The sequence below is a fragment of the Cydia amplana genome, chromosome 7 (assembly GCF_948474715.1).
Source record: "Cydia amplana chromosome 7, ilCydAmpl1.1, whole genome shotgun sequence".
Classification (NCBI taxonomy): Eukaryota; Metazoa; Arthropoda; class Insecta; order Lepidoptera; family Tortricidae; genus Cydia; species Cydia amplana.
Genome location: NC_086075.1, coordinates 17,122,374 through 17,138,419, shown reverse-complemented (window position 1 = coordinate 17,138,419; position 16,046 = coordinate 17,122,374). Strand labels below are relative to the sequence as shown.

Here is a 16,046-nt window from a genome sequence, read left to right as displayed (position 1 = left end):
ATTATAATTGTTTTAAGCACTAAAACACTTTAAATTTAATGGGGTGTAACATATGAAAAGCTTGGGTGGTTTGAAAGGCCCCAATATGGAAGATTTCCGACCACCGGTCGACAACGAGCCGCAGGCTACACTCACTTTTTGTCGCTGAGTCCTAACCCTTTTATCGCCGTGCCTGACGTGTTCGAATACATCGAACTACTAGCGACCTGCCCCGGCTTCGCACGGGTTAACAAATTATACATAAACCTTCCTCTTGAATCACTCTATATCTATTAAAAAAACCGCATCAAAATCCGTTGCATAGTTTTAAAGATCTAAGCACACATAGGGACAGAGAGACAGCGGGAAGCGACTTAGTTTTATACTATGTAGTGATAATTGTAGTTGTGAATCGCTTGTGGTAGGTAGTAACACGGCGTAGTAAACGTGTTAAGATGAATTTTATTTGCCCTCGTAACCTTATCAAGTCCAAGTTGAAGCTAATTAGATAAGTGGTTCGATTTCAAAGTATGTGTAACCGTAAAACCATTTAAATAACGCTTGGACATAAAAACGAAATAGTTTTATTGATTACATATATAGGTAGGTAGTTATCCACACGCGAGCATATTATTATTGCATGCCATAGCAATAAAATCTAGATCGTTGAGATCAGTCGTCGTCTATCACAGTCAGAAGCAGAACAGTAGCCGTAAGAATTGTATCGAGCAATGATTGCACGTCGGAGTCGTCGGACCTAACAAAAATGGCGGAAATGGTCATTGCTGTCACGCAATGGCGCGGTTCTAATAGAGCTTTTAAATGACTAGCCTCTTCCCGCGACTTCATCTATGTAAGTTTTTAGAAATTTAGACTGTCTTTCTCCCTCCCCGAACTCCTATATTTTTCCCCTTTTCATCCTCATCATCATCATATCAGCCCTTTATCGCCCACTGCTGAGCATAGGCCTCTCTTCTAGTACGCCACTTGTCCCGGTCCTGAGCTAATCTCATCCAGAAGTGACCCACAATCTTCCGGATGCCGTCCACCCAACGAGCCAACGGACGCCAGGCGTTTCTGTCATCCGAAAACGGCCACCATTCCCCATAGGATAGGAGATGATTATATTGGGTTGTTGGGATGCAGTAAAAATTATTCTTTATCCCAATCTAGTTTATTAACACGAGAGGTACCTATAGAATCTTTTGGATAGGGTAAGTACCTTAAGCTTTTGATAATGTTTAAGATTTAAAGTTCAAAGTGTTTTTATTTGTAAGTATAGGTCAAACTGATTACAGTGGCGGTAAATAAATATTTGTAGCACTATACCCTGCCTGATGGCGTACAAACATTTCAATTATTTCCTTACATACTAACATGCGAAATAGATTTACATATCAACATATATATTTAGGGATTCGTCAAATATTTCACGTCAACTATTTTATGTATCTTAACTGTAACCAGCAATTAGTGAATGAATTTCATTTGTATTGCATGCAAACTGTTTACATCCTAAAGATCAAGAATTGCTGCAATCCAATAAGAATTTCATTTCATTTATCTCATTCATTAACAATATACATATATTTATATACAATATATATTTCCAAAATTGTGTAACAGTCACCTGCACTTTGCGCCGCTGAGGTCATCCTAATGTATACACGGTAATAAATGGTAAATATATGCGTTTCGACATTATTGCGCATTCTCATTTCTCCGTGTCAAAGTTACACATCGAATTTGTGGAATTTGCGTATATTATTAAATCTAGACTGTCTTACGAAACTTTCGTCTGGCCTACATTTAATCTATTACGGTACGGTGCAAGACTTTTGCACCGTACGGGAAATTCTGTGGGGAACCGCAAACGGCCTGCGTATAGGCGCTTAAGGGAAATTATTACGCACGGTGCTTAACTTGAATTGCATTATGTGTGAGGCTTCGTCAAAATAATGCTTATAAAGGAAATTACGTCACGAAGTTATCGTTCGTCGGTTTTAATTCATTTCCTACTTGGATGTTAAATACGTCGATAATTTGGTAGAATGGTAGTTTGACAGCTTGGATATTCAAACGTGGAGTTAAAACAACCACATTAGGAACAGCCTGTAGGTGTCTGCATTATTCCTGAACATTTAAGTTGATATTTACAATAGTTGTGAAGACAAACCACTAGAACCGTGACTACCGCGAGCAATGCTATAGGAGATGTGCTGAATGTTGCAGAAAGTTACGTAGAAATAACAAAACTCAGCACATAGAAATGTCCGTCATCATCAATTGTGATGATACAAACATTAAAGTTTGATGTATTAATTAAGTACGACTACTTGAGATTTAAAATATTGAATCGTAGTTATAGTATTGAAGTCGTAACAATCAATAAAGAAAAAATCTTAGTTCAAGTCTAATAAATAATCTCTATAAATACAAAATAGTACACTCCTTTTTTGGGGCAGTCGTGTAAAAATCGAAGCTATACCTATATATAGTACGTTTTTTTAGCATTAGAAATAAGGTAAACAATCTTGACGTGTCTTTTTATTGAAAAACACGTTCTAAAAATAAATAATGGCAAATATGTAACAATTATGAATCTAATACGATCATTTATATTCTTCCACTTTCATAAGTAATAGTTACTGATTTTTAAAAAGCGTTTTTCAATTAAAATACGTGTCAAGATCGCTTACCTTCTTTCTAATGCTAAAAAAAACGAACATTCAAACTTTTAAACAGAATTACGTAAAAATACGTACATAAGAAGAGAACACCATGATAAAAGATAAAAAAAAATATATTAGTTAATTACAATATAATGTAGGCACGTGGTTAAAAATACCTTAGGTACACATCAAATTATGAAATACCAGTTTAAATAATAGTAATTTAAATTGAGCGGCTTGCAATCCTTGCATGTCTATGTGGTTCCGCGGGCTTGGAGTGCATAGAAAGCAACATTTTCAACCAAATGTTTACCGAGCTCTGCCCACTTTATGACTCATAAAGTCTCCTAAGCATGTGTAGAAAATGCTTCCTCTTGCGTTTTCCAACTTTGCGGTGGTTTACGCATAAAACGAAACAACCACTTGGGATTACGTATTCTATTACATATATTACATCGCCTTTGCCACGCACATGAAGACATCAGTGGTGCTTCACTCCGTTAGTAGGGATTTTAGGCGATATCTACTCTTAAATTTAATTAAATTGCGTAGGTGCGAAACCGAATGATGATATATAACACTTTAAACTCTCGCGTTTTGTTCGTGACCACAGCTGGTGCAACTCAGGTGAAACAATGGTAAAAACAATGAAATTATATCGCGGTGATCCGAATGATGATATAGTTTCTGTCTATTAGTACTTTAGTTCAGAATGAATATTATCTGTCTCGCTAGAATCGTGATTAACATCTGAGGCCCTAGCCAAGATGGCAATCAGCTCGTTTAATTATGTAGTCAGCTGCAGAGGTAACTGACCCCTCTGTACAGAAATTTGGTTGCAGGAATTCGTTTCGTAATAAGCACACTATATACTCTTACACATGGATATGTTGTTTAATATTAATGAATTCCACAAATCATGACAACCAGCCATTAGCATACAATTTTAAATATAAATAAGTATGACATGCAACAGCTGACCGTCTAGATTAGATATAGAAAGATAATATTAATCCAGGTAATAGGATCACGGTCAATGTGGCAACATGTCATAAAACTAAATTAATGCTAGCTACTATGAAATTAATAAGTATTTCGTTACAATATGTGCATGCGTGCTTGCGCAAAGACAGGAACGTGCCTTGTTAGGTACCGTAATAAAGAATTATACTCATTTCAGTGATAGATAATGGTATAGGAGTAGAGCGTGTCAGAGGCTCGGGGCCAAAGAATATAATACTCACTACTCGGGGCGGTCGTTGCTCTGATAATTGGAGGCACTCGAGCTTTGACCGTGTTACGTTGCACAATACATGACGCCTCGCGGAATGTTCCATCATCTCATCGATGTGGTCTATGTATGTAACCTTTGACGATTCCGCCGATGCACCTAACCGTCGCATTCTTTGTTAAATACAAAATTAAGTGCAAATATAATTTAACGGAAGCGTATTCAAGATCCATATTATGTATGCAACATATGGTTATAATGGTTAATTCATTACAATAGCAACAGAGCTGAGAAATACATGGATATATAATACTTTATGAGTAATGAAGATGTCAAAAATACCGGAAGCTACAGTCAGTAAGGTAAACGTACTGGTGCTCGACGCACAGTACATGTAATCTTGAAACTTAAGTCATTGTCATCTATTGAGATGACACCCTGCTGTCACCAATGGCATTAGCATGTCGAGCACTAGTACGTTTACCTTACGATAAATAAATACACCACGAAGTTCGGAATGTTGTCTTTTTATTACTGACTGGAGATTTACCGTTAACCAATAAGGTGAGTTCAACTAAGATCGGACACCGGGTAAGATCGTATGATTCAAATTTCCGCCTGTTGCGGGGCTTTTTTTTTAATGCTGACAAGGTGATGCAATGCGCTGTTTTGTCCCGCACCCCCCTTCAGGACGCACTTGTCGCTCCGACTAACATGTCGCGAGATATATAGGTACGGTTAAGTGCAATGCAAACGTCCAAAAAATGACATTTTTTTTTGTGTCCGGAATTACCCTTCGCCAGTTTTTCTTGAATAACTGGCAAGTTGAAGCGTTATTTGTTTCTTTTACAGATTGCATGTTATTTTTATTAAATTTGTGACAAATCTGTATATTTGGAATTTTGATACGATGCCTGTAGGCCGAGATCCGGTTTTACCCGAAGTAGTGAAAGATCGGATGCTAATCATCCGATCTTATTTTCTCAGGGATGCTCAAACTTTATTCGTGTCACCATTATATCTGATTAAATTAGGTATTAGGTAAATATGATTAATAGAAGATATTAAATCACAATAAAGCTCCGAAATCATCTTGTATTGATCGCTACACTTAACTAAGTAACGCCACATAGGTACTTAATTGATCTCTTATTCTTAAACAAATATGTTTCCATCATTATAAATTATAAAAACGCAAACTGATTCAAAATGATCGTATTCATTCCTCCACTTTCATATTATTTTATCCTTAAATCCTCTTTCATCACCTTTTTTTAACCAAACGCGCTTATGGTGTCAATGAACCCACGTGGTTCATTGACCCTAAACGGGTTCATTGACTCCACATCTACAGTTTGGCAACCATAATTTCATGAAAATTGAGCGCATGGTGTAAGAGCGGACAGAAAAAATGCAAAAAAATAAAAATCGGGTCGGATATGATAGCCCGAATTACTACTAGGCCAATTCTTCTATACATTAATCAGTGGGTAATACCGGTTATTTTGCAATAGTAAACTCTATGATACCGGCAATAGGACCGAACTTATAGGCTCGTCCGTTCTTACACCACCAGGTAAAAAAAGAATACTGTCAATTAATTTTGTTTCCTATATTTAAACACTCATTACACGCTCATTATGACGTCTAGAAAGATAATAAAATTCTATTGTATACAATATACATAACACACAATGTATGCTCTATAGAGCATTTCATTATTATCAATTCTGTAATTGAATCATGTCCATACCCTATCCACAAGCTGAGAAAAAAAAATCCAACATCATCTCAACCCACCTAAAAACGTCCGAAACTTACCCGAACTCACCTTAAATAATCGGTCAAATTGCATCGTTGTATATATCAAAAGCCGTTGAAATTTTATAATAAAATACCCTTTTTCATTGCAATTTATTGTACTTAAGTTGAATAAGAGTGTAGAAAGCTGATTGAGTATTTTAACCGCAAAAAATCGCTAATAATTCTCAATAAATAATAATTAAATATTATGCTGCTGTGCTCTGCGTAATATTTAATTACTACCGATAACAAGTCAAAACTATAATCAGCAACTTAAAGCTTCATTAAACTAGTTAACACACTGATTACATTACATACTAATTACCGCATGTGAAGTCATTAACTCATTACATTACATGCTCACAGTATAAGTGACTATGATTACTGATTAGTGTCAGTTTACAAACCGTCTCCAGCCGACATTCAAAGACTCAACAAATCAACTATTCATACAAACCGCGATCGGATATTTCTGTCAAAGTGTCAATATAGCCCGATTGTTCAGATAAATCGAATCGTGTGCACCGCACGCAAATCCCTTTGATCTTATGAAGTGTTTGTTAACCATTGAAAGCAATTTGCTTTCTTTGATGACGACTTATGCAATTTGGTTGTGTGTTGAAAAACTTCGATTACTTACATTTGAATACCTATTTGTTGAAACCGTTATTGAAGTAGCGACAGGTGATTATGAACAACTTTTAACAAGTAGCCATCAAACACGTTATTTTATAACCGACTTTTGTGTACTTCCCTTTGGATCGTTAGAATACAAGTGACAAGCTCTTATTCAGCTATAATTTTTGATTTTATTTTCATTGCAACAAATGATTTATTGCCAGAAAATATTCGTATTGCATCATTATGATTGAATTAAGAATAAGAATAAGAATAAGAATAAGAATAATTTATTTATAATAAAATAGGTAGGCAATCACAAAGGTGTCCGGTAAGCACCAAACTAGGCTGAGCCTGTATCTTGGGGCTTACAAAAGAGTAGGTAACATACGGTAACTAAACCTAATTATCGTTATATTTTAGGTATATCATTAGTCCTGCACCAAATGAACATCTTTATGTAGCTCAATGTGGTTATAACTGGTAGAGAATTAATAGAGGCTGCAATTTGTATTGTTTTCAAATACCCAAATACAATATAGTTTAGTAGGTAAATTAATAAGGTATATATAAAAGTTCGATAGATGTAGTTGTATTTCAGTTTCTGACCAGCGAGGTAATAGGACACTATGAATCTTATACCTTTAAACGAGCAAATCTTGTAAATTTATATATATATATATATATATATATATATATATATATATTTTGAGGATCTCGAAATCGGCTCTAACGATTTCGATGAAATTTGCTATATGAGGGTTTTCGGGGGCGAAAAGTCGATCTAGCTAGGTTATATCTCTGGGAAAACGCGCATTTTTGAGTTTTTATATGTTTTCCGAGCAAAGCTCGGTCTCCCAGATATTAATATTGAATTGCCATCAGACTTACTGACATTTCTTATTATGCAAATTTTCACAACAGGGCAAACAGACTAGTACAGAAACAGATAAGGAAAATAAATTCCTAAAGTGATACAATCGGCAGCAGAATTTGCTAAGCGGGCGAGGTGTTCAAAATTACCTTGACACGCTCTTATTTTCTCAACAATAAAGTCGCGTTAAGATCATTTTGAGCACCTGGCCCGCTTACCTGCTGACTGTACCTACTAATTGATATTGTCTCAACCAGCCATGTTAAAAACAAAAGACCGCAAACAAAGTTAAAGATGTGATGTTGCATCCGCGCATGAGAGCGGTCGTGGGTCAGGCTCACGATTTCAAACTGGTATTCCTTGCTTAGTAGGCATACTAATACTTATAATAAGAAATAGCTGCGGAGCCATTTCTATTACGTTGATGTTTGCACTTTGACTTTATAGACGAGTAGATACGTGGAGAAAATACCACATCGTGTGCATTAAACACTAATTGCATATTACTAAGTATTTGGATTTTATTCTTTGCACAGTGGTAATTTTATCCATGTCATTGTTACTTAACTGCTTGCAAATTAATAAATCAAAGTCATACAGAAATTTATTGACCCTCTTCTTATTGTAGTAGGTCCTATTGACGATTTACGTTGTGTAAAAAACGGTCATAGGCCGCGCGATTTGTCCGTTGTGCGTCCACAATTTCGTTATGTAACTAATACAAATGCAAATATTAAGAAGTGTCATTTATTAAGTTATTAAAATTACTTTTTTTTGTGTCAGGTAGGTACTATTGAAATGTATGGTTAAGATAGGTACTTAGGTACTAAGTATTAAAACTTCAAGTCAGGATCCCAGTCATTTACGAGCCTACTATTTTAGTTTAGGTACTTAAATGTCGGAAACAACTACTTATTAAAGTCAAGTTTCTTTTTTTTCCAACGATTATCAATGTTAGTACCGTGGAATGGGGTTACTTTGATCAATTTCAAAATTAATATTTATTTATCTCCCCGAATATGGAAACTAAAAATAAATTAAAAAAATGACAATATCGGTTTTTGCTCCTCTATCGACTTCACCAATAATATTTTTTTAAATACTAATGTGCCCTTTGAAAAAAAAATCTAAAGTGGTGATCAACTTTAAACTTTATTTGGGGTTACTTTGATACCCCCATTTTTTTCTAAAACTAAAACTTCAAAACATTACAAAAAAATCCGTTCGCAGGTTTAGGATTTATAAGGATTTTATTGCCTTTGGGGTTACTTTGACAAAGAGAAAAAAGGTTAGCTTAGAAAAAAACAACTTTATTGCAAAACAGAGTCATATTTTACTTATTTAAGGTAAGAAGCATAATTGAACAATAAAAACCTATCAAAATGTATTAACAATATGTAATAACAATACGATGATGTACGGATGCTTGGCGTATCGACGGCCTGCCTTCGACCACTTCTGTCACAGCCCGGTTTAAAACTTTTTCAGAGTAGTTCCTATATGCTCAGGCATTATTCTAAAACAATAATACAAAAATCAGTTAAAAAACCTTCAATATCTAAATAATCTAAAAAAACTATATGTCGTCAAAGTAAACCTTTATAGGCGATCAATGACACCCCATGCCACAAAAACCGAGATACTAAAACGGCCGCCATGATTATGATTTGCAACAAGAATCGATGTTATAGGCCGATACATGCCTGATTCAATGAATTACATCAAATTTATGTATTTGCTATATAGCACATTGTAGATTAGAAGTTATTATACAGGCTATTAAAAGTACACAAAACTGATACTTACATATTTTAATTTTTTTCCCATCGATCGACATGCTTGATCCCACGGACACAAATCACTAACTGACAGTGTCATTCAATCTTGCCAACCGTAAAAAAACAATCCACAGGGTGCGTTCAGAAAGCGTAATATTCGAGTTTGAACACGAAGTAAAGTTTTTATCAAAGTAAACGCAGGATTCAAAGTAACCCCATTCCACGGTATTAGTAATAAATTATTACGACCACAAGTTGATGGAAAAATACAACGATAGAGCCTCGGAGCACTTTACTAGCCCGTAGGTGCGATTATAACGGTACTTTAATAAATAAACCAAATTCCATAAAGGTTAATGTCATCTACAATTCGTGCCGCGCCGGCAACAATGCACTGCAGGTAATTACGTAATTCAGTTGAAGTTAGAGTTGAGTTTAGAGTTCTAAAGCAAACAAATCATTCTTATATTTGGCGTCCAGAGTGCTAGTATTTAAACCGTTGCGAAAACGTATTAAGGTATTTTGTCACATTCCAAAACACCTTTAACATGTTTGTTACTTGAGAGTATCCTTTTGGCTATCTAGGATCTCAGTTAGCCATCTTCGTACTCGTTATATACAAAACGTATTTCCTTATGTCATAATGAGGTAACCATAGCGTTTGCTGGAAAGCGGGCGTGGACTGTCGTAATATTTACATTTTCATCTGAACTTGTTGAGCTTGCGTAAAGGATGCTCGCTCCGGGGGTCATTTCTCGAATGTGATAATGAAGTGTTGGAATCAGACTAAAAACGTATTGATTATTGGTTAGAAAGATTCTAAATTTGCCAGAGCGCGTAATGCACAGTGATGTTCGTTGAAATAAATTGCAACATTATTGACTAATCGACCGCGAAGCGTCTACATTTCAGCTTGGGCAAAAATGACCGTAGTTATGCAGAAAACGACCAACTAATTTTTTTTATAAATGCAGAAAGCGACCAAAGCCACTGAGTTAGGGTGTAAGTCACTTTGACAAAAATAAAAAGTTGGTCGCTTTCTACAGAACTACGGTCAAATGGTACCTCCACCACCCTCCACTCCTCCTACTGGGGCCCGTTTCTCAAAAGCTTATAACTTGTAGGTAATACAAGCGGATGTCACTTTTTGATAGCTTTTGATAGAAAGGGACTTCCACTTGTATTACAAGTTACAAGATTTTGAAAAACGGGCCCCAGGTCGCATTTCTCAACCGATGTCGTGAAATTTTGAGAGCAGGTTTGATACCTAAAATTATATGGATTTCGTTGTCTTTTCAGTTTTTTTTATGACGAAGCCATAGGGGTTTGCGAATGCTACAGCTCACAGAGCCTCCAGTTTTTATTACTTGTAATATTACATGTAAATGTGTATTTTATCGTCCAATTTTATTCTCAGCTTCAACATGTATGTCAACTGCATCCACATATAATCAGTCTATGCCTAAGGGCATAAGTTGTATTACGCCGTCATCTCATATAGCACACGCCCCCGGCATGCCCTCCGCCCTCGCGATTATGTAAACATTTTAATTGCGTCGAAGGTCGCATGTAACGATGTCACCGGGTCATTCTATTACTACGGTAGTTTATAATTAAGTATGTAGACTTGCAATCTGCACGCCGGATCAAAATATTTTGCAGGCTGCGATGCATACATAGGTATATATTCATGGGCCTTATTCCGAAAGTGAGGGGCAAGTTACTGGCGAGTAGAACACCCTATAATCCCTCATAACTCTTAATGTTTCATTCCGGTTTTGAAAGTAGGTATTGCATTAGCGGGATACGGGCGGGGTCACTATCAATATCCTTGTTCAAGTTAGGGATAAAGTTGAATATTTGAATCGCGACAGCAGTACGGCACGAACAGAAATTGGCAGTTTCATCGCCTGTTTCCCAATGCTTTAACGCTGCTGCAGTCACAACCGGTATGCAAACGTTAGTAGTTGTATCCGTTGTATGTCACTATCAATAAAGCCAACCATTTAGAAAAGTCTGCCCCAATTCGCTGGGCGGAGCCATTGTGTCACTTGTATGGTTAAATAATACGGCACGCCGTGGGTGCGTCCACACATTATATCGGTATTGACATTTACCAGCGTATCGCGCGGTGAAAGCGTCGCCTGCGACCATCGCTTTTGCAATGGACACTTCTTCTATAATTATGAGTATGGATAACTATTGCGATACTTCATTTTAATAATAATCTTAAAGAAAAAGCAGGCATCGGTGTAATTTAATTTTTGAAAGTGATTATTTTGTATCAAGGTTAATTAAATATGGGGCATTATCTATAAAAAGGGACCTTATTGTCGATGGCGCTTACGCCGCACAACGTCGCGCGGCATTGCAATTTATATCCGAGCATCGTTAATAATGGCGTAAGCGCCATCGACAATTAGGTCCCTTTTCATAGATAATAAAAAAATAAAAAATAAAATAGTAGACATACATTTTTAAGTTTTAGGATATACTCTGTTTCTGTTATGTACATAATATAATATGTAATGCATTAATTTTAAAAATAATATGCGTTGTAATGACCTAAAAGTTAAGTCCTTTCTGAGCAAACATAAATGTTATTAGTTAATAAGTGGAAACTGTTTTGGCTATGTATTGTCTAAATTAATTATCTTGTACTATTTTGCCTGTTTGTTTCCCAAGTTTAAATAAAATAAAATAACGTCATATATAGAAAATAGATATTTGCTATATCTGTGCAGTTCAGCTTTACTATTTATTTAGGTATAGGTTTATAGTTTAGTAGAACTCCTCAATGTTTTATTTCAATGCTTACGTAGATAAATATAGGTAAGCAATAACTAATTAATTCAAATATTTTATAATGGATCACTAACTTTAATTGAGGTCAAGAGAGAGAGAAGAGGACCAAAAATAACTTAGAAACCCGTCAAAAGTATTTAAAATATTTTTGTATCGTTATCACTACTACATCTCGCTCTCAAGACCATTTCATTTAGGTAAGTAGTTGAAAGATTAATTAACCTTAAAGAGTTTCTCATAACTCCGATACATGATGGTCTGCGATAACGCTTTGTAAAAGCCCGCGCCACCGTGTCAGTAGACTGACACGGTGGCTCATTCCTACCGCTTAGCTGCATCTGTGCCGGCTTAAGCTTCCAGTATAATATAAACTTTGGTTATTGATCGATCATCTCGGAGATAGGGAAATGTTAAAGACTGTCAACATCCATATAATTATGTCCTCGTTGTAGACTCGAATTAGCGAGGTCTCAGGTCCATAATTATGATTTTGGGAGCTTTTACGTTCGCTTGACGTCAGCAGGTGTTATCGACGTGATGTAATTGTTACTTTTTGACCCCCCGCCATTGATGCAATCTAGTCGAAAACTGCAACATTATATGTCCATAAGTGGTGTAGTGAAACCTATTATAGATACCTATATTACTTGCCTTATTATGAAGCCGATATCTAGCTACTATTGTAAAAGAAGAATCAAGTAGAATTGTGAATCTACACTGTTCATGAGGAACGCATCGAATGGATACAGTTAGTCTGGTCTGGTCGTATCTCTGCGCATATACCTATACAGTTATATATGGCTCTCGCTCGAAGCCACACGTAACTGGCCCACCTGAGACACTAATTTCGGTTAGCTACCGGAATAGCAGCTCAAGCACTCAGACAATAGACCGCTCATAAAGCACCGCAAATAACTTTCCTGACCCTTTCGCTGCCGGGAAAGTATTGGCAATCGCGTCTGACATTTCATCACACTGATCACTATCCCATTAACAGTAGACGCTTCGACAACACTAAAATGTGCTGACTCATTTGGATTTTAATAAAAGTGCGATCAATGAATGACCAATTAATTGTTTAACTTTCTTTGTTGCGGCTCATCGTTCACTTGTTTATTAAATATTTAAATGAAGATTTTTTTTGATAAATAGGATTGGCAATTACGATAAAAATAGCCAGTAGAAAAGATTGTAAAGTTTTTGGACAAAAAAAACCGTATATAGAAATATAATTTTATTTGCATTTTCTTATTGTAAATATGTTAGAGCAAAATCTCATGGTTTTTGTTAGTTGGTTCATCAGTCTTTGTTTAGATTACTATTTCACTATTTCATTTGTGGGTTACGTTCGATTAACAGCGAAGCACTTGTATTAGGCAAATATTGACGTCTAAACCTAGCTGCACACACTTTTACCCAGATATTCGTCTGTGAGAAAATATAAAACTTTACGCTCGATAAATATTAAGTATACGGAGAGATTAATACATTCTTCCTTACCGGAAGCCAAAGTAGGGTAATGAGGTGTAGAATGCGTTACGAACGCGTTTGCAATTTGCATACACCCACTGTGAGTGTTATGACTAAAGGGTCACAAATAAACTGAGAGCCTACCGCAAAAATCTAAAATCGAGATTTCGTTATCTGCCTTTAGGATGACTCACGCTAGACCGGGCCGAGCCCGGGCCGAGGGTCCGACACGTCATTTTCTATGACGGATGATTGGTGATCACGTGGTGCTTTCCATAGAAAACGAAGCTCCGGCAAGGACACGGCCCCGTCTAACGTGAGTCATCCTGGAAGACCCTCGGTCTGCGAGTCGAACAGTCGACTGAGTTTGATAAGCGATAAGAATATAACGACTACTGCTCGTGTGCGTCGTACGCGCGCCAACAATACTTACCTCACAAACAACCACCCGAAGTTGATAAATGACCTGCACCGTCGCTTCCCAGAGCTAGAGAAATCTCACATTATTAATGATGTTCGGAACTGTCCTATAAAACCTTGAAGATTATTTAATTAATTATTGTCCATGTTCACTGATGACTTGACTTGACCCATTTACGAAATTATTACAATATCTGTCTAAAACACGACATCTGACACGGGTAACTAGTGAGATAATCGAAATTGTCATACATTCGCATTAACGCGCAGGCAGTCTCATCAGTTGTGTAACGCCCTGCAAGAAAATGCCTATTGTTTCACATTACAAGAACAATGTAACCGAACACATCTAAAAACATTAGGATCGTGGAAACGTGGAAGTAGGTAGAGCTAGCATAATCGCGACACGCCAACGCAAATGGATTGCCGACTTACCGACATAACTCTTTCCGATGGCACACTGTCCCATAAAATATGACATGCGTGTATTGCCTGTCTTATATACCGAAATCAGGCCCCAGAAGTATCTGTATCTAATACATGTTTTTTATGTTTCCAGGTGCCGGCTTTCTTGCTCGTCGCGCTATTTGCAATAGCGTCAGCGCAGGACCCCACAACAGACGCTATCAATGACAACATCATAGGAATAAAACCATCGGTGCGCCTCGACCCCTACATCAGAAAAGCTTTGCTTAAAGCTCTCACCGAATTAGAAGAGAACAATAATGTCACCACCGACGTCGATGACATCACCACGGATGACTCTACCGACGGTACTTCTACTTCTGAATCGGAATTATTACAAACTGGAGACGCTACGGAAAATTCACCTACTCAAAATCCAGAAAATATACAAATACATTCCTTCATAGTCAACGGACAATCGGCGTTTGCAAATAGCACAAATGTATCACCTACATTTATAGACAACAACTTTTCAATTTTAAGCACGACCGCAGGAAACGTCGAAAATCAAGTGACCGCTACACTACCGACCCAATCGCCACAAAATGAAATATTCCAAACAAGAGAATCAGGCTTAAGCTTGCAACACGTTAGAAGTGTACAAGAAACGTCGACATCAGATAATACAATTACTAGTGCCAGCACATTAAACTCTAAACCCACGACCCCAACAACGACAACGACGACGACAACAACGACAACGACTACCACCACGCCCAAACCCACGCACAACCAGGATGGAGAGAACATTGAAGATGTCGACAAACGGGACGTCCAAGTTTTCCAAGCACCCTTAGTTGCGGCCTTTACAGTTCATCAAGATGCTCAAGGATTACCTAAAAAAGTTGTACCTATTTTCCAACAACAAAATATCGGTAACAACGTAACGCCCCTATCGAGCACCACACTCACAACGGGTATCCCGGCGCCGCAAATTGTTCCGCAGCCGACCTCCAACCAAATAAATCCAAACTTTTTCATAAACCAACAATTGGCATTACAAAAGCAACTTGAAGAAAAACAGCGAATCCTCGAAGAACAGTTGCGTCAGTTACAAATCCAACAAAGACAACAGGAGGAAGCGCTGAGAAAGCAGCAGTTCCTTTTCAAGCAAAAGCAGCAATTGCAACAGGCACAAAGTCAGCAGCAAATTGTACTTGAACAGCAACGCATTCAAGCTGTCAACCCTGGGATTAACTTCCAAGGATTGCCTCAACCTAATCCACCCAACCAGTTCTTCAATCAAAACCAGGGTCTCCGACCACAGAGTTCTCAAGTGTCGATCCAAGCCAGCGTGCCGTTAGAACAGGTGAACAACGTCAATGTCCAGCAGCAGTTGCCGAACAGAGAAGCTGTCGATTTCCTCTTACATTTACGTAACAATCAACCTGAACAGTTTCCACTGCAGGAAAATCATGTCCCAATTGGAATAACCAACTTTTTACAGCCTAATTTCCAGCAAGGCCACAATTTCAATCAAATCAGACCTGATGACCAATTTAGACAAAAAGGAAATCGAGTATTTCGACAAGAAAGCGGTGTAGGCAATTTTGGTTTTAATAACTTTCAACAGCAGCAGCAATTTAATAGATTCAACTCGTTCAACTTTGCTCCTAATAACCGCTTTGTGCCACTTACCAGGCAAAATCAATTTAACCCGAATGACATTGAACTGAAACAACTGCTGTTTCAAACTGGTCTGAATGCCAGAAGTCCTGAAGATTTAAATATCGTGTCTAAAGTGTTATCACTCAATCACGGCGTCCCAATCAACAATAATGTTTCAAACAGGCTATCTTTTGACAGTAGAAGGCAAGTGAGAGCGTAACTTGAATTTATCTTCATATGTTTTAGACACCGTTACTATTCCTCTTATGCGCTTAAGCCTGGAACTGCGCAAGAAATAGTTAATCTGGTCAATGACTGCGTAA

General features: G+C 37.2%; 1 protein-coding gene across 1 annotated transcript in view; it reads left to right on the top strand.

Annotated features, from left to right (window-relative positions):
• The window catches only part of LOC134649554 (transcription factor SPT20 homolog), a 33,122-nt gene extending 17,076 nt beyond the window's left edge, over positions 1-16,046 (top strand). Inside the window, exon 2 of the mRNA XM_063504326.1 lies at positions 14,210-16,046. Within this exon, the coding sequence (XP_063360396.1) occupies positions 14,210-15,943 (1,734 nt within the window). The 3' untranslated portion in view covers positions 15,944-16,046. The remainder of the gene's footprint in view (positions 1-14,209) is intronic.